General features: G+C 32.2%; 1 protein-coding gene across 1 annotated transcript; it reads left to right on the top strand.

Annotated features, from left to right (window-relative positions):
* The first annotated feature begins 14,904 nt into the window (after positions 1-14,904).
* LOC149541432 (naringenin,2-oxoglutarate 3-dioxygenase-like) lies at positions 14,905-17,472 on the top strand. The gene is made up of 3 exons (XM_089796067.1): positions 14,905-15,419; positions 16,524-16,851; positions 16,946-17,472. Exons 1-3 carry the CDS (start codon positions 14,959-14,961, stop codon positions 17,210-17,212), a joined length of 1,056 nt encoding a protein of 351 aa, XP_089652193.1. The 5' UTR covers positions 14,905-14,958; the 3' UTR covers positions 17,213-17,472.
* The last annotated feature ends 1,266 nt before the right edge of the window (positions 17,473-18,738 follow it).

Raw genomic sequence — 18,738 nt, 5'->3', positions numbered from 1 at the left:
TGTAGTCTAGATAACATGTTTTTTTAGTTAGCATCAAAAAATCCTTCTAGTTGTTCTATATAAACCTCTTTCTCCAATATACCATTTAGAAATTTTGACTTAACATCTATTTGTTAAACTTTGAAACCTTTGTATGTAGAGTAAGCAAGCAGATTTTTTACTCCTTCCAATCGTTCAATAGGATTGAATGTCTCTCCATAGTCTCTCCCTTCTTCTTATGCATATCCTTTACAGACCAATCTTGTCTGGTTCCTTGTGACTTCACTATTTTAACATAAGTTGTTTCTATATACCCACTTGGTACCAATCACATTTTTGTCTTCTAGTCTAGGAACTAGAGTCCATGTTTTATTTTTCTCAATTTGTTCAATCTCTTCTTCAATGGCTTTTCTCCAAACCACATCTTCTAAGGCATATTTCATTATTTTTGGTTCTTGCATGCTCATCAAACATGTATCATTTCTCAACTTGTTCCTTGTCATTGGTCTAGCATCTTTATCTCTAATGATTTGTGTAGTAGGATGGTGTCTCTTAACATACTTAGACAACCTTGGTTCTATTCTAGGTTCTACATTTGGCCTCTCAACTTTTGAATCACTATGACATCTCTATTAGGTATTTTAGCATCTCTTTCATGTACACTAATCTCAGAATCAAAATGTGCCTCAACTTCATTCTATAACTTGACACCTGAATGTAACTTAGTTTCTTAATGCCACTCGAAATTCACAATATTTGACTCGACAGTCACTGATACTTTTTGTTGGTTTGGAACTTGATTTATAGCATCTTCATCAGTAGGGATACCTTCATCAAAGTATACAAATGATTTTTATTCTTCTATTTCCTTCATAGGTTCAGCCTCATATGCTTCTACTTATTCATCAAATTTCACATTTGCACTTTCCACAACTTTGTTAAAATTAGTATTTAAACACTTATAAGCTTTACATCTTGTGGAATAACTAAGAAATATACATTCTTCACTTTTTGCATCTATTTTACCATTTTTAAAATCTTTGAGAATATAGAATTTTCTTGCAAATACCTTAAAATATTTTACATTGGGTGAGTATCCATACCATAGTTCAAAAGGTGTTGAATGAGTACCTTTCTTGACTTTCACATGATTCAAGGTATAAATAATTGTAGTTACAACTTCTCTCTAGTATTTCAAAGAAACATTATTCTCCATCATGAGTGTCCTAGCACAGTCCATTATAGGCTTGTTCCTCCTTTTAGCAATTCCATTTTCTAGAGGTGTAATGGGAGCAAATGTCTTTCTTTTGATTCCTTTTTCATTATAAATATCTCAAACTCATTTGATTTAAATTCTCCTCCTCCGTTAGATCTTAAAGATTTCAAATTTTTACCTGTTTCTTTCCCAACTCTTGCTAAGTACCACTTAAACATTTGTAAAGTATGAGATTTTTATTTCAAAAATATAACTATCATCATTCTAGAATAATCATCAACAAATAGCACAATGTACTTATCTCCTTTGTAGCTTTGCACTTCTATTGGTCCATACAAGTCAATATGAACAATCTCAAGTATTCCTTTAGAGGTATTAGTCTTACTCTTAAAACTTGACTTTGTCATTTTGCCTAACTGACATTGTTTGCAAATTATATTATCAGGCTTCTTCAACTTAGGCAAACCTCTAACTCTTCTCATGTTAAGGATACTAACCAAGTGATCAAAATTAACATGACATAACCTCTTGTTCCATAGCTATACATCATAAAATTCTACAATAAAACAAGTAGCATCCTCTATATCAAGGTAGAATAGATTACCTCTAGTTTGATCACCTTTTCCAATTAGTTTTCCATTAGTATCAAATATCTTAGCAATTTTTTTCTCAAACTCAACCTTACATTCTAAATTATTCAATTATGACACACACAACAAATTATAGTTAAGTCCTTCAACAAAGTAAGCATTGTCACATAAAATCTTTTATGTGAGTTTGATAGAACCTTTTCCTTTTATTTAATGTGAACACCCACTATCAATGATCCATCTATCATTCTTGTTCACACAAGACACTAGTGTAGTTTCCCTCATCCTCATTAGATTCATCTTTTATTGCAACATACACCACTTCATCAGATCATGATCATTAGATTCATCATTTGTTTCATCTTTAACAATGTAGCAAGACTTATTGCCTTTATCTTTTTAATCTTTGTTGTCTCATCTCTCCTAATTTTGTACTTGTCACTACCTCTATATTTCTTCTTCTCTGGACATCTAGCAACAAGATGACTAACCTCATTGCAATTGAAACACATGATAGATAATTTACCTTTGAACTTGTCTTTATCTCTATGAAATCTCTTTGCCAATAGTGCTTCAACTTGGTCTACATCTTCCTCATCTATATCACTATCACTAGACATATATTTTAACTTTTTCTTTTTCTTCTGATTGGGTTCTTTCAATGATAGCTTAGCTTTGAAAGAAGATTCAATATTTTTAGGTTTGTAATTATTAAAATTAGATAGCTCAAAAGAAGTGAACCTACCTACCTAACCTTCAAGAGTTAGATCATTCCCTAACATACATCTTAGTTATTGTATTGCAAAAACTCTAATAGTATCATCATCTATTTTACTAGTAGCTCCTCTTATTGCATTAACAACATCTTTTATCCTAGAAGAATATTGAGTAACATTCTCACCTTCTTGCATTCTCATATCATCGAACTTACCTCTAAGACTTTCAACTTTGGTTCTTAGAACATTCTTATCACCTCCATAGATAGTGTGTAGAACATCCCATATTTTCTTTACACTGTCACAACATTTGATGTCATCAAATTTGGCATAGCTTAGGGTAGAGTCAATCTCCAACATTTTCTAGTTATGTCATTTGTTCTTTCTTGGATCTTTAGCAATTAGGGCTCCAGTAGGATCAACATGCTCAACAAAAATGGTAGATTGTGCATGATCTCCAAGTCCTCCTAGGTGTAGCTTCATCAAACTTTTCCATTCAGGAGAGTTATCTCTATTAAGCTTGGATACTTCTCTTTCTAACATCTTGATCTTTTTACTTCTAGTACCTTTAAACTAGTCCTCTTAAGTAGATGGATCTAATATCATTTCTTGAATTTTTTTAGAATAACTAAGAGGGCAAAGGGGTGAGTCAGTTATCCAATTATCCAAGGTCTAGATGTATAATTAAAAATTTTCACATCTTGGTGAACCCATATCCATAAAAACATTTTCATCATTCATGGATCCATTATATTATGTAATCACTTAAACTTGTAGCTTATTTAAGTGTCATTTGATTTCCAAAATCCATTAGCAATATCAAAGTTTTTTTGGAATTTGATTGTGTATGAAATTTTTAGTATCAACATTTTGGATCACACATTATTTTTTCTATTCTCTTGCTCTTCATCCTGATGATGGATCACTATGTGTGATCCGAAAAGTTGATGCTAAAAAAACTATACACAATCAAATTCCAAAAAAACCTTGATATTGTAGCTTATTGTCAAATCAATTTTGCAAAAATGTAAACATGAAATATAACACATTTAATAACACATTTGACACAATGATTTAACATGGAAACCCAACTTGAGAAAAACCACCATTAACATGCTACTCATTCTCACTCTTTTGAAGTGATGCCCTATGAAAGGCTAACCCTATTAAAGGTTACAATGCACACTATTAAATGTGACCCGGTTAAAGGATTTCAATCACCCTATTAGGAGTGAGCCTTGTTAGAGGACTTTAGATCATTCACTTGGAATGTCACTCAGTTAAAGGATTTACAAATGACTATTAGGTCAACCTTAATCCAAAGGATTTACCCTAGATACAATGATTCGAGAGTAATAGTAAGGCTTGATCTGATAACAACTTACAACACACTTGCAGATTGTAAATCTCTATTCCAATCCTCCACTCTACTTGGCTTTCACACTCTTCATCTCTAATAGTTTGTTTACCCTTCAAGCATCCATACTCTTAAGCCTTCTTGCTTTTTTTGCCAATGTAGTCTCTTCTCTTAGGTCCCTGAATGAGACAATACCCTAGGCTCCTTATCTTCCTTAGGTTCTCACACATGAAAAACCTTGCTTCTAACCAATCATATCTATAAATAGAGAATTAAGATATTTTTTCGTTCATCTTCCATCACCCATTTTAGGGTTAGGCTAGATTAGGTAGGATTCAATTTCATCTACCCCTTATTTCATTTCACTCCCTTCTAGAAACTTCTTCAATCCTCTTTGAATTTGCCTCAAAATGATTATTATAAATTATGTGCCATGAGTTCATCAACCTTATCTTCTCCGTGGTTCACACAATCTAAGAAATCAAACTTGTCAGCTTAGATTCATTGAATTCTCAATGTTTCTCATAATGCTGACACTTAGCATTAACTGGCTTCTGATGCTCAACACATACTACATTGCTCGACATCCACTATCAAACCACTCAGTATGAACTAGAGTTTACTATTGCTCAACATCAACTAAACTTTACTCAACTTACACTGAAATTGACTTTTCTTGGCTCCAACTAATTTTTTTCTCGAGTTGAACTAACTTTTCTTGGCACCTACTATGCTAATTATCAAGCTTGGTAAACAAACTTTATTTGACTTGTTCTTCTGAACTTAATCAGTGTAAATAACCTTTTCAACCTTAAGTAGATTATCAATGCAGTATAATATCACTGTCTTAACTAATTCTTGTACTCATTTCCATATCATAACTCAACCTTTTCTCTAGGTGCTATTGTTACCTCATTTGATCAAATCCTCTTCATAAATCAAACAAATGATAGTACTTAAATCATATAAGTAATTGTCTTACTAGCAAGTAGCAAGTTTGACATCAATGACAAAACAATGATTGAAACACATTTATCATACTTGTATCAATTTGTTTTCAGCAATCATAATTCAAAAGGTGTTGAATGAGTACCTTTCTTGACTTGCAAATGGTTCAAGATATAGATAGCTCTGTACTTACAATCTCTCTCCAATATTTCAAAGCAAAATTATTCTCCATCATGAGTGTCCTAGCATAGCTCATTATAGATATGTTCCTCCTTTTAGAAATTCCATTTTTTGGAGGGGTCCTAGGTGAAAATATTTGTCTTTTGATTCCTCTCTCATTACAGAACATCTCAAACTCATTTGATGTAAATTCTCCACCTTTGTCATATCTCATACATTTCAAGCTTTTGCCTATCTCCTTTTCAACTCTAGCTAAGTACCACTTAAACATTTGGAAAGCATCGGATTTCTATTTTAGCACATAACTATCATCATCCTAGAATAATCACAACAAATATGATAATATACTTGTCACCTTTGTAGCTTTGCACATCAATTGGTCCACACAAGTTAGTATGAACAATCTCAAGAATTTCTTTATAGGTGTGAGTCTTACTTTAAAACTAAATTTTTCCATCTTGCCTAACTAACATTGTTTGTAAATTATATTTCCAAGTTTCTTCAATTTAGAAAAATCTCTGACTCTTTTCATGTTACTGATACTGAACAAGTTATCAAAGTTAACATGTCATAACCTCTTGTTTCATAACCACACATCATCAAATTCTACAATAAGACAAGTAGCATCATTCATATCAAGATAAAATAGATTACCTCTAGCTTGATCACCTTTCCTAATTAGTTTACCATCAGTGTCATAGATCTTTGCTATCTTGTTCTCAAACTCAACTTTGCAACCTAAACTATTCAGTTGTGACACACCAACAAATTATAGTCAAGTCCTTCAACATATTAAGCATTGTCACACATGATCTTTTCTATGAGTTTGATATATTCTTTTCCTTTTATTAGATAGGGTGCATCATTACCAAACCCAAATGATCTTTTTTGTGAGTTTGATAGATCATTTTTCTTTTATCAAATAGGGTGCATCGTTACCAAACCTTACACTATTTCCATCACTATAATTTAGGGTAATGAACTTACTTTTATCCCCAGTCATGTGATGTAAACACCCACTATCAATGATCCATCTATCTCTCTTGTTCACATATGACGCTAGTGTAGTTGTCTCATCCTCATTAGAATCACCCTTCATTGCAACATACACCACTTCATCATCATGGTCGTCAAATCCATCTTTGGTTTCCTCTTCTGCAATGTAGCAAGACTTCTTACCTTTATCTTTGTAATCTTTGTTGTCCTCATGTCTTTTACTTCTGTATTTGTCTCCACTTCTATTGTTCTTCGTCTCTAGACATCTAGCAGCAATATTACCAACCTCATTGCAATTAAAACACAAAATAGGTAACTTGCCTTTGAATTTTTTTTTTCCTGTATAAAATCATCTTGCTAGTAGTGGTTCAAGTTGTTCTACATCTTCCTCATCTATATCACTATCACTAAAAATATATTTGACCTTTTTTGTCTTCTCTTTAGGTTCTTTTAATGATAGTTTAGCTTTGAAAGAAGATTCAACATTCTCAGATTTGAAATTATCAAAATTAGAGAGTTCAAAGGTAGTGAGCCTACTTACCAAACCTTCAAGAATAAGATTAGAACCTAGTATACATTTTAATTCTTGTATGGTGGAAAATCTAATAGCATAGATGGGCAACAATGTTCTCAATACTTTGCTCAATGTAGTTTCATCATCAATCTTACCATTAGCTCCTCTTATATCATTAAAAAAATGTTTTATTCTATAGAAATATTGAGCAATGTTCTCACCTTCTTGCATCTCATGTCATCAAACTTACCTCTAAGACTTTCAGATTTTTCTCTCAAAACATTTGTGTCTCCTCCATAAGTAGTGTGAAGAGCATCCCACATCTTTTTTGCACTATCACAACTCTTAATGTCATCAGACTCATAATAACTTAGGGTAGAGGCAATCTCCGATATTTCTTGATTGTTTTCTTTCTTCTTTTTCAGATCCTCAATAGTTAGGGCCCCAACAGGGTCAACATGCTCAGTGGTGATAGTAGATTATGCATGGTCTCCAAGACCTCTTAGGTATAGCTTCATCAAACTTTTCCATGTAGGAAGTTCTCCTTGTTAAGCATGGGTACCTCTCTTTTGGACATCTTTATCTTTTTCTTTGAGTACCTTCAAACTAGTCCTCTTAAGCACTATGGCACTCTTATATCAATTGTTGTAATTCTTTAGAATAAATAAGAGGGGGGGTGTGGATCAATTATCGAAGGTCTAGATGTACAAGTAAAAAATTTCAAAGCTTAGTAGGCCCATATCCATAAAACCTTGTCATGCATGCATCCAATAGATCATACAATACTTAAACTCTGTAGGCTACTTTTCTAGGTGAAAACAACTTTGCACAAATGTAAACATGAAACGTAATAGATTCAATAGCACATTTGACACAAGGATTTTATGTAAAAACCCAATTTCGAAAAAACCACTAGTAACATACTACTAATTCTCACTCTTATGAAGTGATGCATTGTGAAAGGCCAACCATGTTAAAGGTTACAATACACATTTTTAGAGGATTTCAATCACCTTATTAGGAGTGAGCCTTGTTAGAGGACTATTAGGTCAACCTTATTCCAAAGGATTTACCCTAGATTGATAGACTAATTAGAAAGTAATAGTAAGGCTTGATTTGATAACAAATTACATCTCACTTGTAGATTATAAATCTTTGTTTTAGTCCTCCATTCTTCTTGGCATTCACACACTTTAGTTTGATAGCTTTTTCACCCTTCAAGTATTCATACTCTTAAGCCTTCATGATTTACATGCCAATTGTAATCTCTTATGTTTGTTCACTGAATGAAGCAATACCCTAGACAACTTGCCTTCCTTAGGTTCTCACAAATGAAAACCTTTTCTTCTAACCAACTATCTTTATAAATAGATAATTTAGATCTTTTTCGCTTAACCACAATCATCCATTTTAGGGTTAGGTAGGATATAATGAATCTACACACTTTTTCATTTGGTTCCTCTAGAAACATCTTCTTCAATCCTCCTTGAATTCACCTCAAAATTGTTTACCTTGAATTCTGTGACACCATCTCATCATAGTTATCTTCCACACACTTTACACAATTCAAGAAAACAAAATAGTCAGCTTAGATTTGTAAAATCTTTAATTTACATATTTACTAGCACTTGACATCAATATGTTGCCACTTAGATTCTATACTATTCTTTCACTCTGTTAACACTAGTTTACTTGGTGAACACTAAAGTTTCTTGATGCTCGACATCAATTAAACTTTACTTGTCATATATTGATAACCACTCAACTTTCACTATTTTCATCTTTTCTTGGAACCTCTTTTTTTTACTCAGCTTCCACTGATTTTTTCTTAGGTTGCACTAACTGCTCGACAAGGATCAGAAAACTCTTTTCATACTTGATCTTTTTCTAGTCTTAACTTGAGTAATCTTTCATTTATGACTTTAAGTAGATAAACAATACACTACAGTATCAATGTCTTACTTGGTCTTGGTGCTTCTTTTGCATACCAAATAACTCAACCTTTTCCTAGTTGCTATTGTTATCTCCTCTTTTCAAATCCTCTTCATCAATCAACTAAGTGATAGCTTTCAAACCAAAAAGCAATTGTCTCACCAGAAGGTAGCAGGTTTGGCATCATTGACAAAATAATGATTGTTTCATTACATGTTCTTCACTTCAAAACAATCTTACATCAACAAAGAAGAGTACCAAAGGGGGAGAACATACCCAAAGGGGAGAATATACCAAATGTTGAATACTCCCAAGAGGGGGAGAATAACTTAGAAATGTGAGAAGCATAGCTAAAAGAGAGAATATATTGTAAGAGGGAGAATATGTTGTATCTGGATAAGAGATCATAATCAAAGGGGGAGTAATTCTGGAGAATGTTGAAGTTTTCTTGTTGCTAAAGATATAGACTGAGTAACAATTTGAAGAACTAGAATTACCAAGTTTTATTGTTGATAATGCATACATTTGATTATCTTAGGTGATGCTTTGTAATGTAGAATCTTATGTGTTGTATTGCCATCAATGTTGAAGTCGGAGATTGTTATCCCCAACTGATACTGTAATTGATGATGTTATGAATGTATCTAAAAGAGTCATATCAATTATTATATTGTCATTGATGTCAAAGTCCTAATTGGCTAGACATTATGATAAATCGAGAAAGTTCCATATCATTTGATTGATTAAGAGGATTTAAAGAAAGTATGATGAAGTCAAGGGTTGATATGTAAGGTATTCAATGGGTACTTGAAGGAGTTGGACAATGATTAAGTAATATTGGTTTGATTATTTTACAATCAAGCATTATTGCAATGTGTTGAAGGTCACAAGCTTAATCGAGTCATAAGGCTAATGAAGGGAGATTGTAGTCATCGAGTGACTACAATATTTACTAAGTGAATGGAAAGAGGAATGAAGAAATCAGTGTTTCCTGAGAAAGTCAGTATTAACCGAGTTATACATTACCTAAGTAAACATAATGTTTATCGAGTGACAACCAGATAAACATGTTAGAGAAATTGGAATCTGAGGTTAACTTTTGATGGAAATTTAGAAAGTTTGAGAAGGTCTATTGTGAGAGTCAAATTGTGTTGCAAGATCAACTGTAGAGAAAAATCAAGAAGGATCTATCGAAGGAAATTGAAGAAGGATAAGGTTGGACACAAAGTTCTATTTGAAGTTATATTTTTTAATGTTTCTAAATTCATTATATAAAGGAATTCTATTGTAAACCTAAGATCAATGATTCTAATTGAGCAACAAAAGATGGAAGGATTTGGAAGCATTTTAGAAAAAAATTGAGGAAAAATTGAGAGCTTAGGTTGCTAGGCTACTGAGTTGCTAATTTGTTGCATTGATTGAAAGATTGTTGCCAAAGTTGGAGAACAGATTAAAGGTCATTATGGCATGAAAATTTGTTGAAGGTGAAGAAGAAAGAGTTAAGCCGATTTGAGTTGAGGAGGGAAAATAAAGGATTTTATGGTAGACAAAATCAACTAAGTGAGTAAAAGACAAAGACAAAGACAGAGCTAGATCAAAGATCTAATCAAGAAAAGGTAGTTTCTATTCTTTACATATCACTTTAATATACTATTTATAGTTTAACCATTTTAGAAGAAAATATTAGAAGCATCGAGTGGACCTAACAAGTTTGTGAAATCTTATATGGCAACATTGATTAGTTGTGTTTGTACGTCCTTTAAATTATGTCACTCTTTTTGGTCCTCAATAAGGAGTGATAAGGCTTAGATTATCTTTTGGTGAAATCCTCTAACAACGTCACTTTAACAAAGTGTATATAACCCTTAACAAGGTAGTCCCCTAACATAGATTACTTCATAATAGTGAAATTTTTGGGTTGTCGATCCCAAGTGGTTTTTCCCTTAATAGGATTTCAATGTTAAATATTGGTGTCAAAATTTTGTGAATATTATTTGTGTTGCAAGTTCATTTACATGTTTTTATAGTTCACTGCAACTCAGTAATAACTTAATTATCACTAGGTAAATGCTACAAATTTATTGATAGTTGGTAAAGAAAAGAACAATTTGATAATAGTTTAAGAAGAAGTTGATGTATGAGTTAAGTTTTATGTTGGATATATTTGTTGAATGATTGGATGTATTAAAGTTATTGATGTTAATATTTATATTTATGTTACTTTGATTGGTGAAGAAATGTTGAAGGGACTATGAGATAATTGTACATGACTGATTCACACCCCCCCACCCCCCGCCCCCTCCCACTTCAGTTATCTAACAACCCATTAAAGGCCTATTTAGTTCCTTAGTATATGATAGTTTTAATGTTTTTATGGTTATTTCCTCTAAGACTTTATGAACAATTTGTTTTGTATAAACTGACATATTCCTATACCTATTTTGGTTTGATGTTTTGAGACCGTGGGGTTATAATGCTCTAAAACTATGGACCAAACTTGTGATCATAATGAAATATAAGTCAATGGGTATGTGCAGGATCATGGTGTGCCAAAAAGTGGTGATCTAAAAAATTTGTAGTTGTAAAATATCTCAAACCATTTCAAAATCTATTCCAACTATTTTCCCACCCACCCTAATACTAAATGAAAACAATTAATATCTTTATAAGATCTACTATATTTTTTGATACCAAACTTATATGGTCAACTTTAAAAACATCTTTTAAATGTGCTTTTGGTCTATTTTTATGTGATTTTTACTTCAAACATGTAGCTGACGACTCTTTTTTCACCAAAATTTGATGAAATGAAAAGGATTTCTTAAGAATGTTCTTATCTTTCCATAAATGTAAGGTTTGTCAAATTATGAGCTTAGTAAGTAATTATTAGTTATTTTCTAATAGAGTTACGTATAAAGTTTTGACTGACACACTACTTGAAAAATAACTATAATTTTCAAATGGTACAATAGTTTTTAAATCCAAAAGATGCATCACATTCTATGTTTCTTCTACTATAAGGAAAAAAATGAAAAATTGAATTTTCAGAGTTTTGAATTAGTTAAGGCGGTCAAATACGAAAGTTTTTTATTCTAAAAATACTAAAGTCAAAAATTAATTAATTATTATTTATTTAGAATAAAAATATCCAAAAATATATTTCACATCTAGGCATGAGTCTACTATTTATATCTAGAATACTATTAAAAAATATAATCATTTAATTTTGATTAAGGTGGTCAAACACACGTCTACTTCTTATTTTTGTTCTGAAACTCTTGTAATATTGCATTAAAAATCAAAATTTTGACCAATCAATTTTATTTTTTGAGATAAGTCCTAGTAGTTTAGAAACTAGATTCAATTTGCTAGAGATTCTTTTCTCTCAACTTTTTAATATAAAGTTAATAAAAAGTAAAAAATTGCACGTTAAGTTGACATAACCCTGATTTTTTAATTTTTTATTGCCACTTAAGGGTATAGTTTGGTTGACCATGATCATGCACATACCCCAATGATATATGTATAAATGAATTTGTTTCCTTTTATGGACTAAGTTATATTGGGTAGACCTGTTTCCTATAGCCAACTATCCTACATATGCAAGAGTTGGTTAGTGTGATGAATTCTTTCTATGGATTAAATATTATGAATATATCTTTCAATATTTGGGATGTGCTACTAACCTATTTTTAGGAAGAAGTGAAATGGATCAATGAAGCATCATCAAGCATGGAGTTGACATATTCAAATAATAACTGCATAAAGGAGGTGGTTAGCTAATAAGCACTACCTTGTGATCTAGTCAAATCTGTAACTAACTTGTTGTACATGAATCTAGTGTCACATTCTACTATTTTTTGGAAGACTTGTTTGATGGATAAGGACATATCTCTTGTTGTTGAAATTCATTAAAAATTGTTGCTAAATCTTTGTTTCTAAAGAAATTATAGATTTAGGAAATTTTTTTTTTTATATGCTATAAATAATCTATCATTTTGTACTTCTTCTAGTTAGTTAAGAGGTCGATTATAGTCTAAACAACATTAGTAATACAACAATTTATATTTCAGTTCATATTGATGGTGTTCTAAGAATAAAAGTGTTGACCTCAATTCTCTTATCTTGAGCATTCTTTCATTCACTCATTCAAGGGGGACCACTTGGGAGTTAATCATGTTAGTAGTTAGTATTCAAAACCAATTTCTTGCTTTCATAGAAGTAATAGCACTATGATGTTATTGCAACCATGCAATATCAAAACTGGTGGTTGTTCATGCAACATAGGCAGGCATAATAGACTCATGCTTGTATTTTAATTGCTTTCAGTAGAGTAGCTTGTTTTCTTTCCAGAATTCACCATTTAAGTTGCAAACTATTTTATTTCCATAGTTTAGTGATGACAATTAAGTTGGTTTAGAGCATATACTTTGGGTACTATTTCAAGTTAACATCCCTAGTTGAAACTATAAATGAGTCTAATAAGTAATTTGGTTGCTTCTTTATGATGTCCAATCCATAAGTCATGAGCAAAATACTCTAGTTACCAAGTTGATTAATTATCCTAATAGTATTCTTAGTTCTATTATTACTCATAATAGTTTATTCTTTAAGAAACTTGAAATACAAGACCATTATAATAAGATAATAGACAAGCACAACCAAACCAACAAATAAAAAAATTACTATGAAAATACTTTTTTTTTTTTGTAGCATCTGTAAACAACCGACCCTCAACACATACTTCCCAACATGTGTACAACAAAAATAATATTCGGATAGGTCAACTAAATTTTATAACTTACATGTACATTTTCTATTACACTTAGAATATGATAGATAACAATTTTGCATGAACACGTCTCATTAATATATGAACGGATATGTGTCAATATCATTACTGACCTCTAAAATAATAGTTACTCAATTTATAAATTTATCGTTGTAGAATGCACCAAAGTAAAATTGAGAATGGTGATTCCTCCAAAGCTTGTTCAACTATTTGTAGATGATTTTAATTATACATATAAATAATGGGTATCATCTTTGGATCCTAAGCTCGGCTATACTAGACTAAAAGTTGAATACACTGTAATATTTATTGGTGTACATGTTTTTTGGTGTGCATATATTTTTAACTTAAAAATCAATAGTCTTCTCAATGCACACAACTACACATTAGCTAATTAGGTTAGATATATAATATTTTTATCTAGAGTAGTTACACCGACTCTTTTTCTTGATTGGACATTTGTCCTCATGATGTGTATTGTTTCCTCTTGCTTTCTTCCTTAGAAGCACTTGTACAATGTACGATATCTCATTCTTATCAATACTTATGTATATTGATTGGTGAAATAACTTGTAATTGTTTCGCATTGGTTGCTGGAGATTTTATTCTTAGCCTGCAACAAGAGCTCTTAGGCGTGTCAACAAAATTCATAGTATAAATAGTACTTATGACTTCAATGTCACAATTGAGTTCTTAATCCATTAGATGTAGGATATCGAAATGACTTGTGATTACTCTCGAAAATAATAAAACATTACTCATTATATTTGAAATAAGTTTTGCCCACAAGAAATTAAAGTCTTATTCAATGCCAAACTTTGAGATATAAAAGAAATGAGATTGGAATAGTATTGAATGAATTTGATGAAATAAATTGAACAATTTTGAGAAAATAAATACACATCAGAAAATCAGCCTAAAGTGTTTCTTATGGGATAGGCTAATCTCCATCCAAAATGCACCAAAGACAAAGCAAAGCAAAACTTCTTTTTTTTTCCACAGTCATGATAGTGATTTTTTTTCAAATTTTTTGTTGTTTTCAACTACAAACTATGCAGATAGTAATTTTTTGTCAAATCTTTTGTTGTTCTCAATTACAAACTATGTAAATTGTGAAGATCAAACGCTGAAATTTTCAGAAAAATCTACTATATTTTTTATTTTTTGAAAATTAGTCAAATTTAAAATTTGGATGGAAGATAGCCCATCCATTTCTTATTGTAGATTGACTGGTAGTTGATACATTGTAGATGGAATTGACACCTGTTTATGGGAGCTCCAGTAAGAAACGTCACATTTAAAGCGATTTTGTGCTGTACAATGATACGCGGTACACAAGCAGGCAAGAATGTGTTCGATAGCCATGAAGTGGTCTGTCAAATCCAAACAGTGAAATCACGTTGGTACCAAATGTTTGGCTCCTTCTCATAAAACTTTGGAAGGGGTGTTATCAACTTTTGAGTAGCAGACAAAGACAAAGAAAGGCTAAGAGCTCCAAGCGATCCGTGCCACCGACAACTTGAGTTCCATCTTTTCCCGCCGGTCCTGAAATAGATGATTTTCGTCCAAAAATTCTACCTACTTCAGACAGGATCCCACGATTCATAATTTGCCACGAAATCCTCAATTTAATTGAGTTTGCACATAATAAGGCTTTATATAATGTCCATCTCCACAACGCAAATGTAAGTCAAGGTCTGAATCTCCTCTGGTGGTGTGGCATAGAAACTTGAATAGAATGGCACCTGCTGCGATAGAGAGTGTGATAGGCTTGGCAGAATCTGGCGTTAAAGAGTTGCCATTGAGTTTCCTCAAAGATGAACACGAGCGCCCCACTGTCCCACACAATGTCTTTTCCAATGATATACCTGTCATTTCCCTCCTCAACTCTCATGGAGATCAAAGAGATCGAGTGAGAGCCGAGCTGAAAAAGGCCTGTCAAGAGTGGGGGATTTTTCAGATTGTGGATCATCGAATTCCAAACGAGCTCGTAAGTCTCATCATGAGCCACGCCATGGATTTCTTCTCACTCCCACTTGAGGAAAAGTTAGAGTATGCTTTAAAGCCTGGAAACTATGTCGGGTATGGTAATGGCAGCTTCATCAAGGACGACCCTCTCATGGATTGGAGAGAGCTCTATGTCACTAAATGCTTCCCTCGGGACCTCAATCTATGGCCTTCAAATCCACCCACTATGCGGTAACTTTGATTTTTAAAGCTGAGCATTCGTTTATTGCAAAAGAATGAAAATGAAGTTTATTCGGTAAGCAGTCTGAGAGAGGTTTTTGCTAATGAGTTTGACTTAAAGACTACACTATAGTATCATAATTTGTCTTATTATAGAAAATACATTCTATCAATCAATTAATGAGCTTGAGGGACTTTCTAATGATTAGTTTACAAGACTCAATACTTGCTCAAAGATTTACAAATAGGTTTGAAAGTAAAATGGCGTAATCTCAGAGAAAACTCTGTGGTTATGTGTGTTCAAGCTTGAGTGGTGCTGGGATCGGTGATCTCTCAAAAAGTCTCACTACTTCACCTCTGTGAGCATCACCAAAGTGGAATAAGTGTTAAATGTTTCATTCATTCTTATGACAGATGAGATCTTGTGATCCACTTTTCAGAAAGCATAGTTCAATGACTTTGATTTGAAAATTATACAATTAAATCTTGATAATAATATCACAATTTAATGAACACCCTTAAACATATTCACAGACTAAGAATGAAATTACACATGAAAATATACGTTACCTTCGATTTTTTAACACTTTTAGCCCAAGAATCAAGCCTTAGTGTGTGATGTTTAAGCCTTCCGGTGTGGTTGAGCTAGAGAAGTACTCAACTTTGACAAATTAAGGGAAAAATTAAGCTTGAAAAAAAACAGTCAAATTTGACAATTTAACACTTTTGGTCTAGAAATCAAGCTTAGTGTGTGATGAAAAATCCATCCAGTGTAGTTGACCTTGACCTAGAGTACTCAAATGGGTGACTTCTGAAAAGTACTACTTCATCTCTTTGAATATCACGTAAGTGTGTTAATGTTTCGATCATTCTTATAAGAGATGAGATCTTGTGTACCATTATTCACAAGGCATGGCCCAGTGACTTTGATGACTTTGATTACAGAGTCGAATCTTGATAATAATATCACAATTTAACTTATTATAGAAAATATTTCCTACTTGTCGCATTCAATAAGATAAATGTCCTCTAAGCAGAAATGAGCCGCGTGTGTATGAATATTACGCCATTTACATCCCAAATAACTGAAATAAAATCTAACTATTGCTGTTACAGGAAGACTATTGCAGATTACAGCGACGCTACTCTTGAGCTTGTGAGAGAGTTATTAGAACTCATCTCTGAGGCTCTTGGGTTGGAGTCCAAAGCCATAGAGAATGCCTGTGGAGAAGCAGAACAGAAGCTTCTGTTGAATTATTATCCAAAATGCCCTCGGCCTGATTTAACACTGGGATTGAAGAGATACACAGATCCTGGGACCATAACTTTGCTGTTGCAAGACAAAGTTGGGGGACTTCAGGTCACAAGAGATGATGGCACAACTTGGGTCACTGTGGAGCCAATCGAGGGGGCATTTGTTGTGAATTTGGGTGATCAGATGCATGTAAGTGTCTCTTATAACATATTCAACATTCTCACTTAAAGTCATTTGGAAATAAAGAAATGACATATAGGTTGATGAGTTTGAATATTTGCAGGTGTTGAGCAATGGTATTTACAAGAGTGCTGATCATCAAGCAGTGGTGAATTCGAGTGTTACAAGATTGTCCATAGCAACTTTCTACAACCCCAACCCTAATTCGATAGTTTACCCACTCGAAGGATTGGTTGACGAGGAGAATCCCAGCAAATTCGAGCGCTACATGTATAAAGAGTTTTATGGTAGAAAGATGACACAACATATCGTAGAGAGAGCCAAAAAGATAGAACTGGTGGAAAGGAAAATAGCGGATGGTGTTGTCTAGATTATTCCAATTTTCCTAAACGTTATAGTTTGTTGTAACTAAGCTGAGCAGGGTTTGGCACATGGTAAACATTGGCTAGGGTATGTAATATATTTTTAGTGCAGGTATCTTTCTTTTATTCATGTATATTTAGGATTTGTGGGTTTCCCAGATTTATAGTTAGCGATTGGGTGATATGTGTGATATGTGCAAGGTAAGAGGAACAATTGAGAATGTTTTATCTTAAGCATTGAGGTCTTAAAATATTTTCCAACTTTCAATAGATGTGTCTATATGTCCTTTATTTTCAAAATAATTAAACATTACAATCTTTGTTTAAAAATTTTCCATACTCAAAAAAATTTGGCAAGATTATGTTCTTATGTCCTTAAATGTGTGATGAGTTTAGTTCATGCACTTTCTTAGTATCTCTAACCTATAACTGCTCCTTAGATGTTTCCTAAATGAAACTTGACTTCTTTGATAAAATAAACTCATCTTCTTTTGATAACCATACAAACATAATAATTTCCACCTTATATTTCACTAAATTGATTGCTATGAATTATGCAATTGGAAAAAATATTTAATATATTCTTATTGTCAAAAGTTAATTCTTTCATGATCAATAGGTATAATAAAGTACAAGCTAATAGAAAGAAAAAATTAGAACAGTTTTAATGATAATATCTATAAAATATCTTGAAATTACCCCTCTAAACAACACACCCTCTTAAACTTTCTGACCTATATACAACAAAAATAATGGAGTAACAATTCAATTAAGTCTTTCAACTTGCATATACATTTTCTAGTGAACATTAACATTAAGATATTATAATAGTTGTGCATTTTCTTCTAATTTATATATCAATAGATATGCTTTAGTAACATTCACATGTTCTAAAATAATATTTAATCAAATTTATGAGAAAAAACTCAATTGAAATGCACAAAAGTAAAACTGGGAAGGGTGATATCTGTATAAAAAATTGAACACATTTCTTGAAAATTCTAATTCCAAAATAAATAGTAGTTATTATCTCAATGCTACAACTTCAATGGCATAATTATTTTCTTACCTCCTTCGATGTAGGGTAGCCACATGTCTTATGATCACTCTCTCAACACATAATATGCAAGTAGATATTCCCCCTTGTTATATGTGTAATGTATGTTTGTCAATAAGCCCTTGTTGAATTTTTAAAAATAAATTAAGGTTCCTAATGAGTCTAAAGAACTCAATTTAATTTCAACAAAGGAAGTTCTACATGTATTGCATGAGATTATTAATATCTTTTATTTCTATTTTTTGTTATCTAATTGTTGTCTCATAAAAAATAAAAATAAAACGTCCATTTAGAGAGAAGTTTTAATCATTTCATATCTTTGATATTTTAGACTAGCTAATCTTTGATCTTATGATGAAGAAGAGATTTTAACCAATTTGAATGTATAGAAAGTTCTATCAAAAAATTGAGCAATCTTTTTGTATTTTTAGTTTCTTCATTGGGTATTGAAGTATGATTAATCAATTGATGGGTTAA

This window comes from Cupressus sempervirens, chromosome 8, assembly GCF_028749045.1.
Source record: "Cupressus sempervirens isolate cs-2001-9-10 chromosome 8, ASM2874904v1, whole genome shotgun sequence".
NCBI classification, from domain to species: Eukaryota; Viridiplantae; Streptophyta; class Pinopsida; order Cupressales; family Cupressaceae; genus Cupressus; species Cupressus sempervirens.
Note: the sequence above shows the minus strand (reverse complement) of the source record. Positions and strands in the feature narration are given on the sequence as shown.